Source organism: Pinus tabuliformis, chromosome 9 (assembly GCF_031772625.1).
Source record: "Pinus tabuliformis cultivar Carrire ecotype Pingquan chromosome 9, CPIR1, whole genome shotgun sequence".
NCBI classification, from domain to species: Eukaryota; Viridiplantae; Streptophyta; class Pinopsida; order Pinales; family Pinaceae; genus Pinus; species Pinus tabuliformis.
The window spans coordinates 603,185,051-603,199,913 of record NC_142307.1 but is presented as its reverse complement, the minus strand read 5'-3'; the positions used below and the strand labels follow the sequence as shown (position 1 = coordinate 603,199,913).

General features: G+C 30.8%; 1 protein-coding gene across 3 annotated transcripts in view; it reads right to left on the bottom strand.

Annotated features, from left to right (window-relative positions):
* Nucleotides 1–9,495: 9,495 nt before the first annotated feature.
* Nucleotides 9,496–14,863, bottom strand: part of LOC149150013 (uncharacterized) — a 33,219-nt gene continuing 27,851 nt past the window's right edge. Inside the window, exons 2-4 of one of the 3 annotated variants that reach the window (XR_016262681.1) lie at nucleotides 11,483–11,776; nucleotides 9,935–10,370; nucleotides 9,496–9,777 (exon numbers count right to left, since the gene is read on the bottom strand). Coding sequence is in view for 1 of the 3 variants with exons in the window: in XM_089440099.1 (XP_089296225.1) it covers nucleotides 10,082–10,332; nucleotides 11,483–11,776 (545 nt within the window). In the remaining 2 variants the exon portion in view is untranslated. Of the gene's footprint in view, nucleotides 9,778–9,863; nucleotides 10,371–11,482; nucleotides 11,777–14,863 lie in introns of those variants that run through there. The other 2 variants (XR_016262680.1, XM_089440099.1) reach the window with 2 other exon arrangements.

Below are 14,863 nucleotides of genomic sequence, written 5' to 3'. Positions count from 1 at the left end.
AGAATGAGCACAACATTTCATCATCAAGATGATAAAATAATTAATATAAAATAATAAATATTCAATGTAAAAATGAAACCAAATAATGTGTTATAATCTAATGAGAAATCATTATAAATATAAAAAATATGACTTATATTATCAGCTTTAGTCATTTATCTACAACAAAAATAGATACAATAATAAAATGTTAAATGTAAAAATAATTAAAATTACATACCTTCTCTTCAACTGTCTCAGAACATCCAATCCTCATTTTCTTTAATTTGTCATTGGAAATTAATTAATGTCTTGCCGAGCGCACACAATCAATAAATGGAGTTTTGAAGAATACCTTATTTGCATAATTAATTGACAACAAATGCGGATCACCTCAGTGGGTTCAACTAATGGATGCAACAATCAAGCATTACATTTTTTATATTTTTTTTCGCTTCTCTTGATACATTATACTTAGGATTTGTTAAAATTTCTTTCACTGCTTGAATGGTATGTTGACCATCAACTATCCAAAAATTGATATTCTTAGAATTTAGATCTGTCTCATTTAAAATTTTGATAGAGTTTACCAATGGATCAAGCTCATTGATGTCAAATGGAATCAGAAGAGCATCGGGTAATGAGGTTTGAATTTTTTCTAGGAATGATTTCACTAATACTTGAACATTTAAATTATCTTGTGACCTTAATTTGAACACTTTGGGGGCTTTTTTACATCTTTCGACAACCACTTTTGTATTAAAGGAGTTTGAAAATAGATAGCAATGCTTGAAGGCTTCATGAATCTCATCACATTGGTTTGCAAGGTTATAGTTGTTTCAAATTCAACTTTCCTAGTTTTTTGAAATTCTATAGTGAGCTTGAAATAACTTTTTGTTATATTCTCCTCCAAATCAAATAAATATACTCTTCTCAAAGCAAGTAATTGAGAATCAATTTTATCAAGAAATTTACCTTTTTGTTGTAAATGAAGAAGTACAGATGATGTTTTCTTACTTCTTACATAGCGATATCTCAGAACAATGGCGATGCATTTTAAAAGATCTGCACAACTATTTAGTCCAGATTTAGAGAAGCTCTCAAAGTTATCCAACTTGAACATTGAAATCTTTATAGTATTTGTTGAATCAATACTTGAAGCTTCAATCAAATCTGGTTTAAAATTTGTATACTCCACTAGACATGAAATTAATTTTACCTCATTTTCTTTAATCATTTCCACTTGAAAGTCAATGTCATTTTCATTGTAAGCATAGAAATTAATTATTATTCCTAATATCTCTAGTTCGTTTCCATCTATTGATCCAAATAAATACATGTCATGAAACATATTCATCGGAGCTTCTATTTGGATGTACCAATCTTGCACAAACTCATTATATGTATTGTATTTTTTAATCATTTCAAAAGTAGAAGTACAAGGTGTTATTAATACTACCTTTTCAGTTGAATAACTTTTCTTTTTCTTAAGTGATGGTTGTAACATTTCAATTGCTTTTGGGCCAACCAATTCTGCAAATAACAACAAAAAAATATTTGCATTAATCAAAATGAAAATATAATTTCAAATATTGTCACATAATGTTCTTATAAATACTAAAAAACCACCTAATCTAACCATTTCTAAGAGAGTGTACATAAAATATAAAACCACCATACGAGTTGAAGGAAGCAATGTTTGTATATCACTTTTTTTTGTTTCTTCTTGACTACTTTACTTTGAATTTCAAGCACACCAGATTCCGCAGTTTCTAGAAAAAAAATTATGTAATACATGAAATACCAAATATTATTAAACAACCTTATCATACATGATTTCCATTTACATGGAAAATAATAAATGAGTACATATGTTATGCAAGTTTTACTATATGACACCAAAAGTTATCACGTGGGTAAAATTGCTAAGAAAAGAAACCACCTAATCCAACCATTTCTAAAAGAGTACATAAAATATAAAACCACCATATCAGTTAAAGGGGGCATCATTTGTATATCATTTGTTTTTCTTTTTCTCTTTGCTACTTTACTTCAAATTTCATGCCTAGCAGTTTCCATCGTTTCTAGAAAGAAAAATATTATGGAAGACATGAAATAACAAATAGTATTAAACAACCTTATAATACACTATTTCCATTTACACGCACAATAATAAATGAGTACATATGTTATGCAAGTTTAGTATATGACACTAAAAGTTATCACATAGTTAAAATTTCTTGGAAAAAAAAATACCCATGTTAGTATGGGTTGTCCTCATTAAAACCCCATTCCTAAGGCTATTTACATAGGTTTTATTAATCAACAATGAGTTATTAACACAATGTCTAACGATTGTAACAAAGTATAAACTAAAATTGTCATACCATTTAAAAAATTTGGTGTCGTGTTTCTTGAACTTCCTTTTACCTTGGATGCTTCCTTTGAATTCTCGCTAGCTTCATAGTCCATGGTATCTGAAAATAAAGTAAAAAATTGTTATCATAGTTTCAAATTATTGATGAAAATATGAATTTATAAATACTATAGCTACTCACATCATTATATGTGTAACAAAATGAACAAGAACAATAACAAGTGTAGAACTCACAATAATAGCTAATCAAGGTTATAAAAAGGGCACCCCCAAATATATTATTATGTTCTTTTAATCGTGAATATAGGAAAGCAAACATCTACTAGGTTTCCTTCTAGCACGAGCATAAGAACATTTCCAAAAGACATTACATTGTGAATAAATAAAAACAATTGTAGAAACTACAACATCATATGTACACAAAATTTATCTCTTCTAGTCATGTACATTCTTAGTTTGCTTTAGAAAAAATAAAAGAAAAACACAATGAAAGAACATTAACTATGGCGATCGTTAGATTTTCTTCTAGATCTTCGTCTAGATCAAAGAAAAACACATAGCAACTTTGCAAGGTGAAATAAATATAAAATGTGATATAATTACTTCTAACACGAACAAAAGCATATTGCCAACAAGAATCTTAAAAAGAAAAAGAAATATTCGCATCCTAGATTTATTTATATTACAAACGCATGGATATTGTCAAAAAAAACATTGTAAGGTGAAATAAATATAGCACGTGCTAGAATTATTTTTAGTACGAACACATTCATATTTCCAAGAAAAACATTGCAAAACAAAATAAATATAGCACAAGCTAGATTTCCTTCTACCACAAACACAAACACATTGTCATTAAAAATATTGCAAGGCAAAGGAAATATAACCCATGCTAGACTATATTCTATTGCATACAAGAAGATTGCCAACAACAACATTGTATTGTAAAGCAAATCTAGTGGATGCTAAATTTCCTTCTACCAAAAACATAAACACAATGTCAATAAAAACACTGTAATAATAATATTTCTTGGGACATTTGACCTTGCCTTTTAGAGACTATGAGGTTTTAGTCCATGCCTACATAGACTATTGTTATAATATAAAAAATGTTAAACCCCAAAATGATTAGAAGGCCCTTCATATGGAATATGTAGTCTAAGAATGGGATAGTGTACAAAGATTTCCTCTTATAAAAAACACAAGAACGTTGCAAATAACAACATTACAAGGTGAAAGAAATATAATGCATACTATATTTCCTTCTAATGGAAACATAATCACATAACAACATTGTAGGGTGAGAAAAATTTAGTCTGTGTTACATTTACTTATAACACAAACATATAAAAATTTCCAATGGCAACATTACACGACAAAAAAATCTAGCACAAGCTAGATTTCCTTTTAGCCTAAACAGAAACATGTAAGCATTCACAACATTCCAACATAAAATAAAATCTAACATGTGTTAGATTTCCTTTTAGCGCAAACTTGAGCACATAGAAACATTGTAGAGTGAGAAGTCTATCAAGTGCTAGATTTATGTCTACCACAAATACAAGCATGTTGCCAACAACAACATTGTAGAGTATAAGAATTCTAGATTGTGTTAAATTTTCTTCCAACACGAACACAAGCACATTTTAATTTGAAAGAAATTTAACACGTGTTATATTTCCTTTGAGCACAAACACAAGAACATAACAACATTGTAGGACTAAATAAGTTTAATGTGTGCTAGATTAACAACATTGCAATTTAAAATAAAATCTAACATGTGTTAGATTTCCTTTTAGCGCAAACTCGAGCACATAGAAACATTGTAGAGTGAGAAATCTAGGAAGTGTTAGATTTATGTCTACCACAAATACAAGCACGTTGCCAACAACAACATTGTAGAGTATAAGAAATCTAGGTTGTGTTAAATTTTCTTTCAACAGAAACACAAGCACATTTAAATTTGAAAGAAATCTAACACATGCTATATTTCCTTCTAACACAAACACAACATAACAACATTTTAGGATTAAATAAGTCTAATGTGTACTAGATTAACAACATTGCAATGTAAAAGAAAATCTAACATGTGTTAGATTTACTTTTAGTGCAAACTCAAGCACATAGAAACATTGTAGAGTGAGAAACCTAGGAAGTGCTAGATTTATGTCTACCACAAATACAAGCACGTTGCCAATAACAACATTGTAGAGTATAAGAAATCTGGCTTGTGTTAAATTTTCTTCCCACACAAACACAAGCAAAATTAAATTTGAAAGAAATATAACACATGTTATATTTCCTTCTAGCACAAACACAAGAACATAACAACATTTTAGGACTAAATAAGTCTAATGTGTGCTAGATTAACAACATTGCAATGTAAATGAAAATCTAACATGTGTTAGATTTCCTTTTAGCGCAAACTCAAGCCCATAGAAACATTCAAGAGTGAGAAATCTAGCAACTGCTAGATTTATGTCTACCACCAATACAAGCACGTTGCTAAAAACAACATTGTACAGTATAAGAATTCTAGATTGTGTTAATTTTCTTCCAACACAAACACAAGCACATTTAAATTTGAAAGAAATATAACACATGCTATATTTCCTTCTAGCACAAACACAAGAATATAACAACATTGTAGTACTAAATAAGTCTAATGTGTGCTAGATTAACAACACTACAATGTAAAAGAAAATCTAACATGTGTTAGATTTCCTTTTAGCTCAAAGTCAAGCACATAGAAACATTGTAGATTGAGAATTCTAGCAAGTGCTAGATTTATGTCTACCACAAATATAACAACACTACAATGTAAAAGAAAATCTAACATGTGTTAGATTTCCTTTTAGCTCAAAGTCAAGCACATAGAAACATTGTAGATTGAGAATTCTAGCAAGTGCTAGATTTATGTCTACCACAAATACAACATATTGCCAACAACAAAATTATAGAGTATAAGAAATCTAACTCGTGTTAAATTTTCTTCCAACACAAAAACAAGCACATTTAAATTTGAAAGAAATCTAACACATGCTATATTTCCTTCTAGCACAAACACAAGAACATAACAACATTTTAGGACTAAATAAGTCTAATTTGTGCTAGTTTAACAACATTGCAATGTAAAAGAAAATCTAACATGTGTTAGATTTCCTTTTAGCGCAAATTCAAGCACATAGAAACATTGTAGGTTGAGAAATCTAGGAAGTGCTAGATTTTTGTCTACCACAAATACAAGCACGTTGCCAACAACAACATTGTAGAGTATAAGAAATCTCGCTTGTGTTAAATTTTCTTCCAACACAAACCCAAGCAAATTTAAATTTGAAAGAAATTTAACACATGTTATATTTCCTTCTAGCACAAACACAAGAACATAACAACATTTTAGGACTAAATAAGTCTAATGTGTGCTATATTAACAACATTGTAATGTAAAAGAAAATCTAACATGTGTTAGATTTCCTTTTAGCACAAACTCGAGCACATAGAAACATTGTAGAGTGAGAAATCTAGCAAGTGCTAGATTTATGTCTACCACAAATACAAGCACGCTACCAACAACATTGTAGAGTATAAGAAATCTAGCTTGTGTTAAATTTTCTTCCAACCCAAACACAAGCACATTTAAATTTAAAATAAATCTAACACATGCTATATTTTCTTCGAGCACAAACACAAGAACATAACAACATTGTAGTACTAAATAGGTCTAATGTTTGCTAGATTAACAACATTACAATATAAAATAAAATATAACATGTGTTAGATTTCCTTTTAGCACAAACTCCAGCACATAGAAACATTGTAGAGTGAGAAATCTAACAAGTACTAGATTTATGTCTACCACAAATACATACACGTTGCCAACAACAACATTGTAGAGTATAAGAAATCTAGCTTGTGTTAAATTTTTTTTCAACACAAACACAAGCATATTTAAATTTGAAATAAATCTAACACATGCTATATTTCCTTCTAGCACAAACACAAGAAACACATAACAACAATTTAATAATAACAACATTTTAGGACTAAATGTCTAATGTGTTCTAACATAAGAACATTGCAATGTAATAGTTAGTCTCATCAAGCATTTAGCACTTAGACAGCACACTCAAGCACATAGAAACATTGTAGAGTGAGAAACCTAACAAGTTGTGATGGATTTCTCACACAAAACAATCTCATACTCACCTCCATATCCCTCCACATGCTCCTCCCCATCTAGGAGATGCATATACATGTTTATAAACCACATCAAGTAAATTGTCTCTCTCATGTGAAATCCTGGGTCTTTGTAATATTTCGCAAACCATGCAAATAGAACAAACTCTTAAGATGGATCTAAAGGAAAAGCTTGTACCTTGAGAAATTTGATCCCTTTGTAGGATATCTAAATCTAGAGTTAAGATGAATCTAAAATGGTTTAATTATTAATAATTATAATTCTTATTTTATTTTATTTTATAGTATATTTATGTAATTTAACTAAATTAACAAGTTTAAATAACATTACATAACCTTAGAACATCTCATTCACTTTGGGCTAAAATCTCCCATGTAATCATTCATGTTGGACTAAAGTCTCTCCATGCAATTATTTAAATCTGTAGATATTTGTTTTTATCTTAATCAATAATATGTAATATAAAGTAGAAAACATAAACTTGGAAAAGCCCATAAATATTATAAATATCAAGTGAATTACAATGAAATTTGAACCATTTAAAATTATAATTTTATATTTTTATTTTGGAAAAATTTCAAACCATAAAATTGATAATAATAAATTTTTATTAAATATATGGTTTTTTATTTAATTTTATAAATATTATATACAATAATACATGAAAAATGTAATATATTTCAAAAATTGTAATTAATAATTTAAAATTACTAATAAAAAAATATTAACATGCCAAATTCTTTATTATTATTAAAATTTGTAGATATTTATTTTCATTTTAATGGATAATATTTAATATATAATGAAAGAAATATAAATTTGAAAGTTATAAAAATTAGATATATAATAATAAAATAAATATAGATATAAAAATTTGGAAACTACCCATATTATAATATTAAGTGCATTATAATGTAATTTGAACATTTAAATTTATGATTTTATATTTTTATTTAAAAATAAATTTAAAACATATAATTAATAAAATTATGATTTTACATTTCTAATTAAAAAAATTTCAAAACATAGAATTGAAAACATATTGAAAAGAGGGTCCTCTGCATGGAGCTGGTAGAAATGTTCACTACAAATGAGATAAGGTGTCATTGAAATCACATTATACACTTGTCTGATTCATCACTGTAATGAGCCAAGGTATACGAATTTTAGGGATACCCAAAGAGCAGCCAGTAGCTAAAATTCTTTATGCCAACACTATGGAACTAGAGGGAATGGATTCAATGGAGATCAAGACCTTGCTTTGTGCTTTGCTAAGTGGAAGAGGTCCCTATAAATTAAAATTTTCCTGGAGATAGGGACAAGCAACTAATAACAAGTGAAAGCACTAACAATGTATCAAGGAGTCAAGTTCCTCAAGGGCATTGTGCAAAGGGATGTAGTTATTGTTGAGGACTCCTACATAATCACAAGATTTAATTTAAGGGAAATACCATTGTACTATGAGGAGCATACAAGAGTATGCTTATGTATTACTACTATATTCAATGCTAACCTTAAAATTCATGAATGGTATATGTTGAACCAGTGTTATGATTTATTATCTATGTTGTTTATAATCAAAGTAATAATGAGAACCAACACCTTGCAAAAAAAGAACAATTATCATGAAGTATATGGAAAGTGAACCAAATGGTAGCATACCCTCCTAGTGGAATTATGTCTTTCATAGTTGAATATTACCTTGTTATTGAGTCACAAGTGTAATCACTCAATCAAATGTTGTAAACATACCATTGTCATTTTGGAACTAGATTGGTAAGCCTAATAATAAATGTTATGTTAATTTATAAATAAGATTAAATACTTGTTGAGTAGCAATGACATGGTACACTAATTAGAACCAGTGTAGATCCATATTAATTCTGAATTTATTAAATGCTAAGAGAGATCAAATTTTTTGGCATGCAAACATTTCTTTAGGTTTTGCACTAAAAAAAAGAGGTTTTCACTTCAAAAAATTTGACCCCTCTCAATAATTGATAAATGATTTAGGCTAATATATTAAATGATTTAAATAGCTGAAATTCACATTGTATTAATATAAAAAGTTATTAAATCATTTATAATTCAACTTTATATTTCTTTTAATTTAAAATATATTGATAAATTATACTTGTTAAATAATTGATAATTAAATATATCATTTATATTAAATTTTAAATCTATTTTTTTTAGATTTAATGATAATTTTGTCTCACTTATATTAATTTCATTATTTTTATTAAATATTAAAATTTTATTATTTTTAAAAAAAGTTTACTAAAATCACTATTGAAATTTCAAAATTTTAAAGATATTAACATTTATACACAATTCAATTAAAAGGCTCAAACTTACATAATTTTAAAGATATTAACATTTATACACAATTCAATTAAAAAGCTCAAACTTACATAACTTAGAAGGCTCTCTTATATATAATTTATTTAGTTAAAAAGCATTTAATTTAAACAATTTGTTAAACTATCATTAATACCAATCTAGATCCATTTTAACTCTTTATCTACTAAAAAGGGATTTAAATCCCATGGACAATACCATGGGTTCTCATAAACTCAGAGCTCAAAAACTAACTTGACCAAGTCAAATTTACCATAACTACCCAATAAAAATTAATTAAAAAATAACAACTTTTTATTTTAATATAGGGTTATTTTTATTTTTATTTCAAATTTACCTTAACTACCCAACAAAAATTGATAAAATAAATAATAACTTATAATTTTTATTTTAATAATGTTATTTTTATTTTATTTTAAGTAACCAAAATTATAATATAATATATCAAACATTTCACCCAAAAATAATGAAAAAAATGTAATTAAATTAATTACATTTTTACCATTAATATTATTAAACATTTACCTAATCCATTAATATTATTAAACATTGACCTAATTACATTGTACACCATTAATATTACTAGCAATTGTCCCAAAAGGTACAAAGAGAGGCCGATAGGATTATTTAATTGGAATTTTTGAATTTTTGTAAAAGAGTTAATTGGTTTGTGGTAAACCTTGTTTTCTTGGACTAGATCATTGTGCAATTACTTTTCTTTAGATGTTTTGTTTATATCTATACTACAAGGAACACATTGAATGTCTTATTTCATTTCTGCTATCCTTACTAATATCCTTTCCGTGCTTTTTCTTGATCAATTTGATGAAATATTCCATTATCCTTTGGTCAAAGTCCTCACCTGCATATTAGTGTACATCCTGGTAAGTTCAAAGCTCGAAAGCCAACCAAAAAAGTCAATCATAACCACCGTGCACGTATTCAAATTCATAATGTAAAACTGTGCACGTATTCAAATTCATAATGTAAAACTGCCAGACAGAGTTCAGACAGAGTACCTCCAAGATGGGTATCACCGTTTGTAGCCAAAACCTCAAAAGCTCTGTTGTCAATAGTCAGAACACTGACATCAAACGTGCCACCGCCAAGATCAAAAACAACAATATTTTCCTCTCCACCCTTCTTGTCCAAGCCATAAGCTATTGCTAAGGAAAAATATTTACAAAGCTAATAGTAAAACTGTACTTGCAGAGTGATAGTTCTACGTGATACAAAGGCCTGAGACCCAGTACTCTGAAAACCAACCAGATCGATACAACCTGAGACCAAGTACTCTCAATACCAACCAGATCGATACAACCTTTTGTATGAGCTGAATATCCATGTATAAGCAATGAAACAATAAAGCAAGAACTGTCCGACAAGGCTGCAATTTTTCTTATAAAAATATCTCCCACTGCAATGAGTTCATAACAGAAATTTAATGGCACTCCCCTGCAGTAATAAATTGAGAGGTATGGTGTAAAAACGATACCCCTCATGATTTTTAATTTTTCATTATTAAACATATACAATACAATTAAATCAAATCTGGTATAACCTGCCCCATACAATGAAACTCTCTTCAACTAAAATTGATATGTTGTCCATCAAATTTCTACAATCTACAGACAAGTGAACCTTTCACAAAATTCTGCAGTTGCATTCACAAGTACACCCTCTAGTTATCCACAGAAATTTCCTGGCTCCTGAGCTCTGGGTAGTTACTATATTCATGGATAATATTTAGCTTCAGAATAAGTGGCAGGATATACCTGAGTTTAATCTGGCCTCAATCATTTGGGATATCTAATTTCTTTTCTAGTTTATAACAAGGGAAACCTCAACACCTGCCATACCAGAGAAGTAGTAGCCAAAAACAGTAGTCGGAGTTGCTAGAATGCCTTAGTGTTCCATTTAAAGAATTAAAGGCTCAGTGAAGGCATTCGAGGTCGTTGGTGTATGTGGGTTGGTCGATGTATGTATACAAATTAATCCCCTTAAGCTGAAATTCCCCGCATCACATAACTCGCACTCAATCAATATATGAATTCAAATTTATCTTTTTGAATACTGCTTGATACCTACCCTACATGCATGGACAATTATCAAGAGCATTTGGTATATGGTCAAACATTAAATGTCTCTAGTCTACCTGATTTATTTTCTTGTTCTCAGTGCCAATGGCAAACCTATATTAAAATAACCCACATAGGATTTCCACTAGCATTTGCAACAACAGAACAATTTGTCAAGACCAGAGTTTGTCTAAGGAAGAAAGACGAAACTATTTCATCATAGGAGATCACCAAGCAAAACAGAAAAATCCATCCACGTAAATATCCCATGCTAACAGTATGAAAGACAATGAATCTAGTTTCTGGATACCAACAATGACTGTAAGGACTAGTTCCTGAATATCAGTAATTATTTTGCAATCATGACCTATGTTGAACCATAAACTCTCGTTAGGAAAATGAGGCTTCATTCCAATTTCATGCTTAGTGAGGCTGACAAAGAAAATATAATGTTAACTTCAAGGAGAGTACCGTCGAAGTGATTCTTACCTTCTGCTCCAACATATTGTTGCGGTACTAATGATAGACCTTCAAAAGAACCTTTTGTAATGAATGATTTGAAAGCACAGTCAACAGGTTTGTTTTTAGAATTGCAGGTCTTTATGTAATTAGAGTAATCTGGTGCAGCCAAACAGGTCTCTGAACCTCTGAATACATTGCATTCTATTGCATTATGTTTTACATATATTTCACCAACTTCTTTCAGCACAACCTTCTGTGACCATAGTGGCAAAAGGGCAATGCCTTCCACTGATTTCTGAAAACTTTCTAATTGAATGAAACCTGCACTCAAGATAACCAAAAGGTTTTCATATCAACACAACATTTATTCATTCGCTAACAAATCATATAATTTATAAATGATTGGTTTCGTGCCATCTGTGCGATAAAACACAGGGTCAAAATCCTACATCATGAGCAGCAACTCAATCGTATTCTATGCAAGCATAAAATGGAAGACAGATGGATGAAACGTATATAAATACATATATATGCATACCAAAGTTACCAGACTTGGCTTTAAAGCAATCAACTCAGCGTGGCAAGACAGTCAACAGTTGACTCAGGACTTAGCAAACCTATGCAGTTGACTTGGAACATGCTATAATTGGGACCTTTTCCAGTTATTTTTCCCCAGAATTTGACTAAAAATTTAGAATGAAACGTTTCCAATCATTTTTCTTCCTGATCATTTTTGCCTAAAATTTGGTTAAATAATTTGTAAAATAACTGGAATCATAGATATTAATCGTTGAGATTGCACGACCAAGATACAATAAAAGTTCGCCAACAATTTTTCTATAACCAAATTCCAATAATGATTGCTGGAAAATCCAAATCATAGAACACTTAAGACTTCTAGGAAAATATATTAAAATTCATACAAAAAAAATTGGAAGTTTACTCCACAAAACTTGGGAGCTGACTTGGGGAAAAGCAAACGGCGTAGGGTTTAGTAGTATATATATATTATATGAATGAAAAGTTTAAGAAACAATATTTTTTTAACTTTGTTGGTTTATAAGGGCCCTGTATAGTTTTGCAGCTTGCGCCACAGCCTTCCTACGCTTTGCTTTTTCTCAAGCAATCTGCAATTTCTCATATTCTTGCTTCAGTCCCTGGATATTTCATCTACTGTCTCTTTTTCTTTTTGGTATTTCATTTTCAACGGTTGCAACTTATCTCTCAAATCATCAAGCTCCATGGGAACCTATAAGAATCAAAAAGAAAATGAGTTATTTAAAGGTTATGGTACTAACGGTTCTTATCGACCAACAATTTTCACTATGTCAAACAACAGTGAACACCCCTACATACAAAGAATTTTCAATAGACATCTTTACATCAGAGAATCCCCATCATAATAAAAATGCCTACAGACTGATCACTGATCAGAAAGACAGCCAAGAAAATGCAATAAGGTTATCTCAAGTACAAACCTCAGCCAAACGAGCTTTACTGGGTTTATCTTTCTCCTTTTCAAGGGCATGCAACTCAACTTCTAGTTGAATCCTTTTCCTTTCAAGGGTGTCGATTTCTTCAGGTTGACTATCTAGTTGAACTCTTACATTTGCACATGCTTCATCCACAAGATCAATTGCTTTGTCTGGAAGATGTCGCCCTGTTCAGACAAACGGATTATAATGATTTTCAAAACGCCTCAGAGGAGTTATTGATCTCTCAAGAATTAAGAGCAGAACATAAATTGAGAAAGAGGATCTCCTTTTTAACTTGTCATGATATGTTTGTCAGGACACCCCGTGTTGAACTTTTGCTTATAGAGTATGTAATTGTATAGTTATTTACTTGTTATGACCCTCGACTATGTGTGCCCTAACGCGTGTTTGTGGGCACTGAACCAAGGCCCTGCGTGTGTATAATGGAACACAATGGATAACTTAATCATTTGTAATTTGATTAAGTATTTATTTTAGGTTAAGTCCAAGACATTCACAGTTCCAGTCAATGGTCTTTTCGATCATCCCTCGCCAAGTCCGAGTTTGGTGACCAATGGGAATGGCCATTCAAAACCTAATCCCAAGAATTGTAGGTCCAAACTCTGTTTTAACTTTGTAGAATACCTTTTGAACTGCGAACCCCAATTCCTGGCCTGTTCTAAAATACTCTTTGATTTTTTGGTCCGGCCCAACATGTTATAAAAAAAATTGACCAGCTAAAAATTCATTTAAATAGTAGGCAGAAAAATTGGCTTAAAGCCCTTTTCTAACTTTTGGTTTCGATCAAACCCTATTTGATTTTATGTTTGGCTGAAAATCACTCGAGTACTGCAAATGTATTGTAGATTGTAGAAGTTTCAGTCTTTGTTTCTTTAAGGGCCCTGTATAGTTTTGCAGCTTGCGCCACAGCCTTCCTACGCTTTGCTTTTTCCCAAGCAATCTGCAATTTCTCACATTCTTGCTTCAGTCCCCGGATTAGCCCAGAGGAACAAAGTCGTCCATAGTCTCAAGTAGTAGAAGAAACTGCAAATTGCCAAACCTAGAATCTCCTACAAAACTCTTATTCCTAAACAGAAAACCAGACTTAACCAAAATCTACATAAAAAATGTTAACAAACACATTCAAATGTGTGAGCATGTAAAGTCAACACAACAACTAAGGTGAAAATTTTGCAAAACAGCCAAATCAAAACGTTGATAGTCATCATACACCCATACGGTAACGAATACAAGTGAATAACAACTCATTCCAGAAATCTTCAATCTAGAGCAACCCAACAAGTAAATTTTTGTTTCCATCATAACCCAATACAGGAATAAGCATAATTTTGTGATTTTTTTCTTTCACGTTTTACTGAAATAAGTTCAAATCAATGTTTGCGATGACCAAGAAAGCTCAAGCCAGACTTGGAGTGCAAGCCAAGGAAGAGGCAAGAGGGAAGAGGAATGATGTGGCGTGGGACAATGTCAAGGGGTAGCCGGGGAATGGCAGGATCAAAGGCTTTGGGCTTTCATCCAGGTATGGTTTCTGGTGATACTTATGGCTTTGACAGGATTGGAATGGGCCCTGTGGATGGTTTGCAATGCCAGATATGTTTACTGCTCCAGCGAGTCAAGGCAGAGGATTTCCTCCTTATGGCCAACCAGGTCCTAGATTTGGCCCAGCTTCAGGGATCAATAAGAATTATCAATTCCCTACACCCTGGAAAGCAAAGTGACATACAGAAGCTTGTTCCATGTATCAAGGATGCCTGGTAAACACCAATGGCTACAATCTGCAAACTGCTCAGGACGCTGCTTCTCATCACTAGTAACGGTACTACTGTAAATTGAAGGGTGACCATCTTTGCGAAATTGGGATAGTCCTGTGATATCCAGCAGATAACAGGAAAAATCATAGTCCCTATAACTT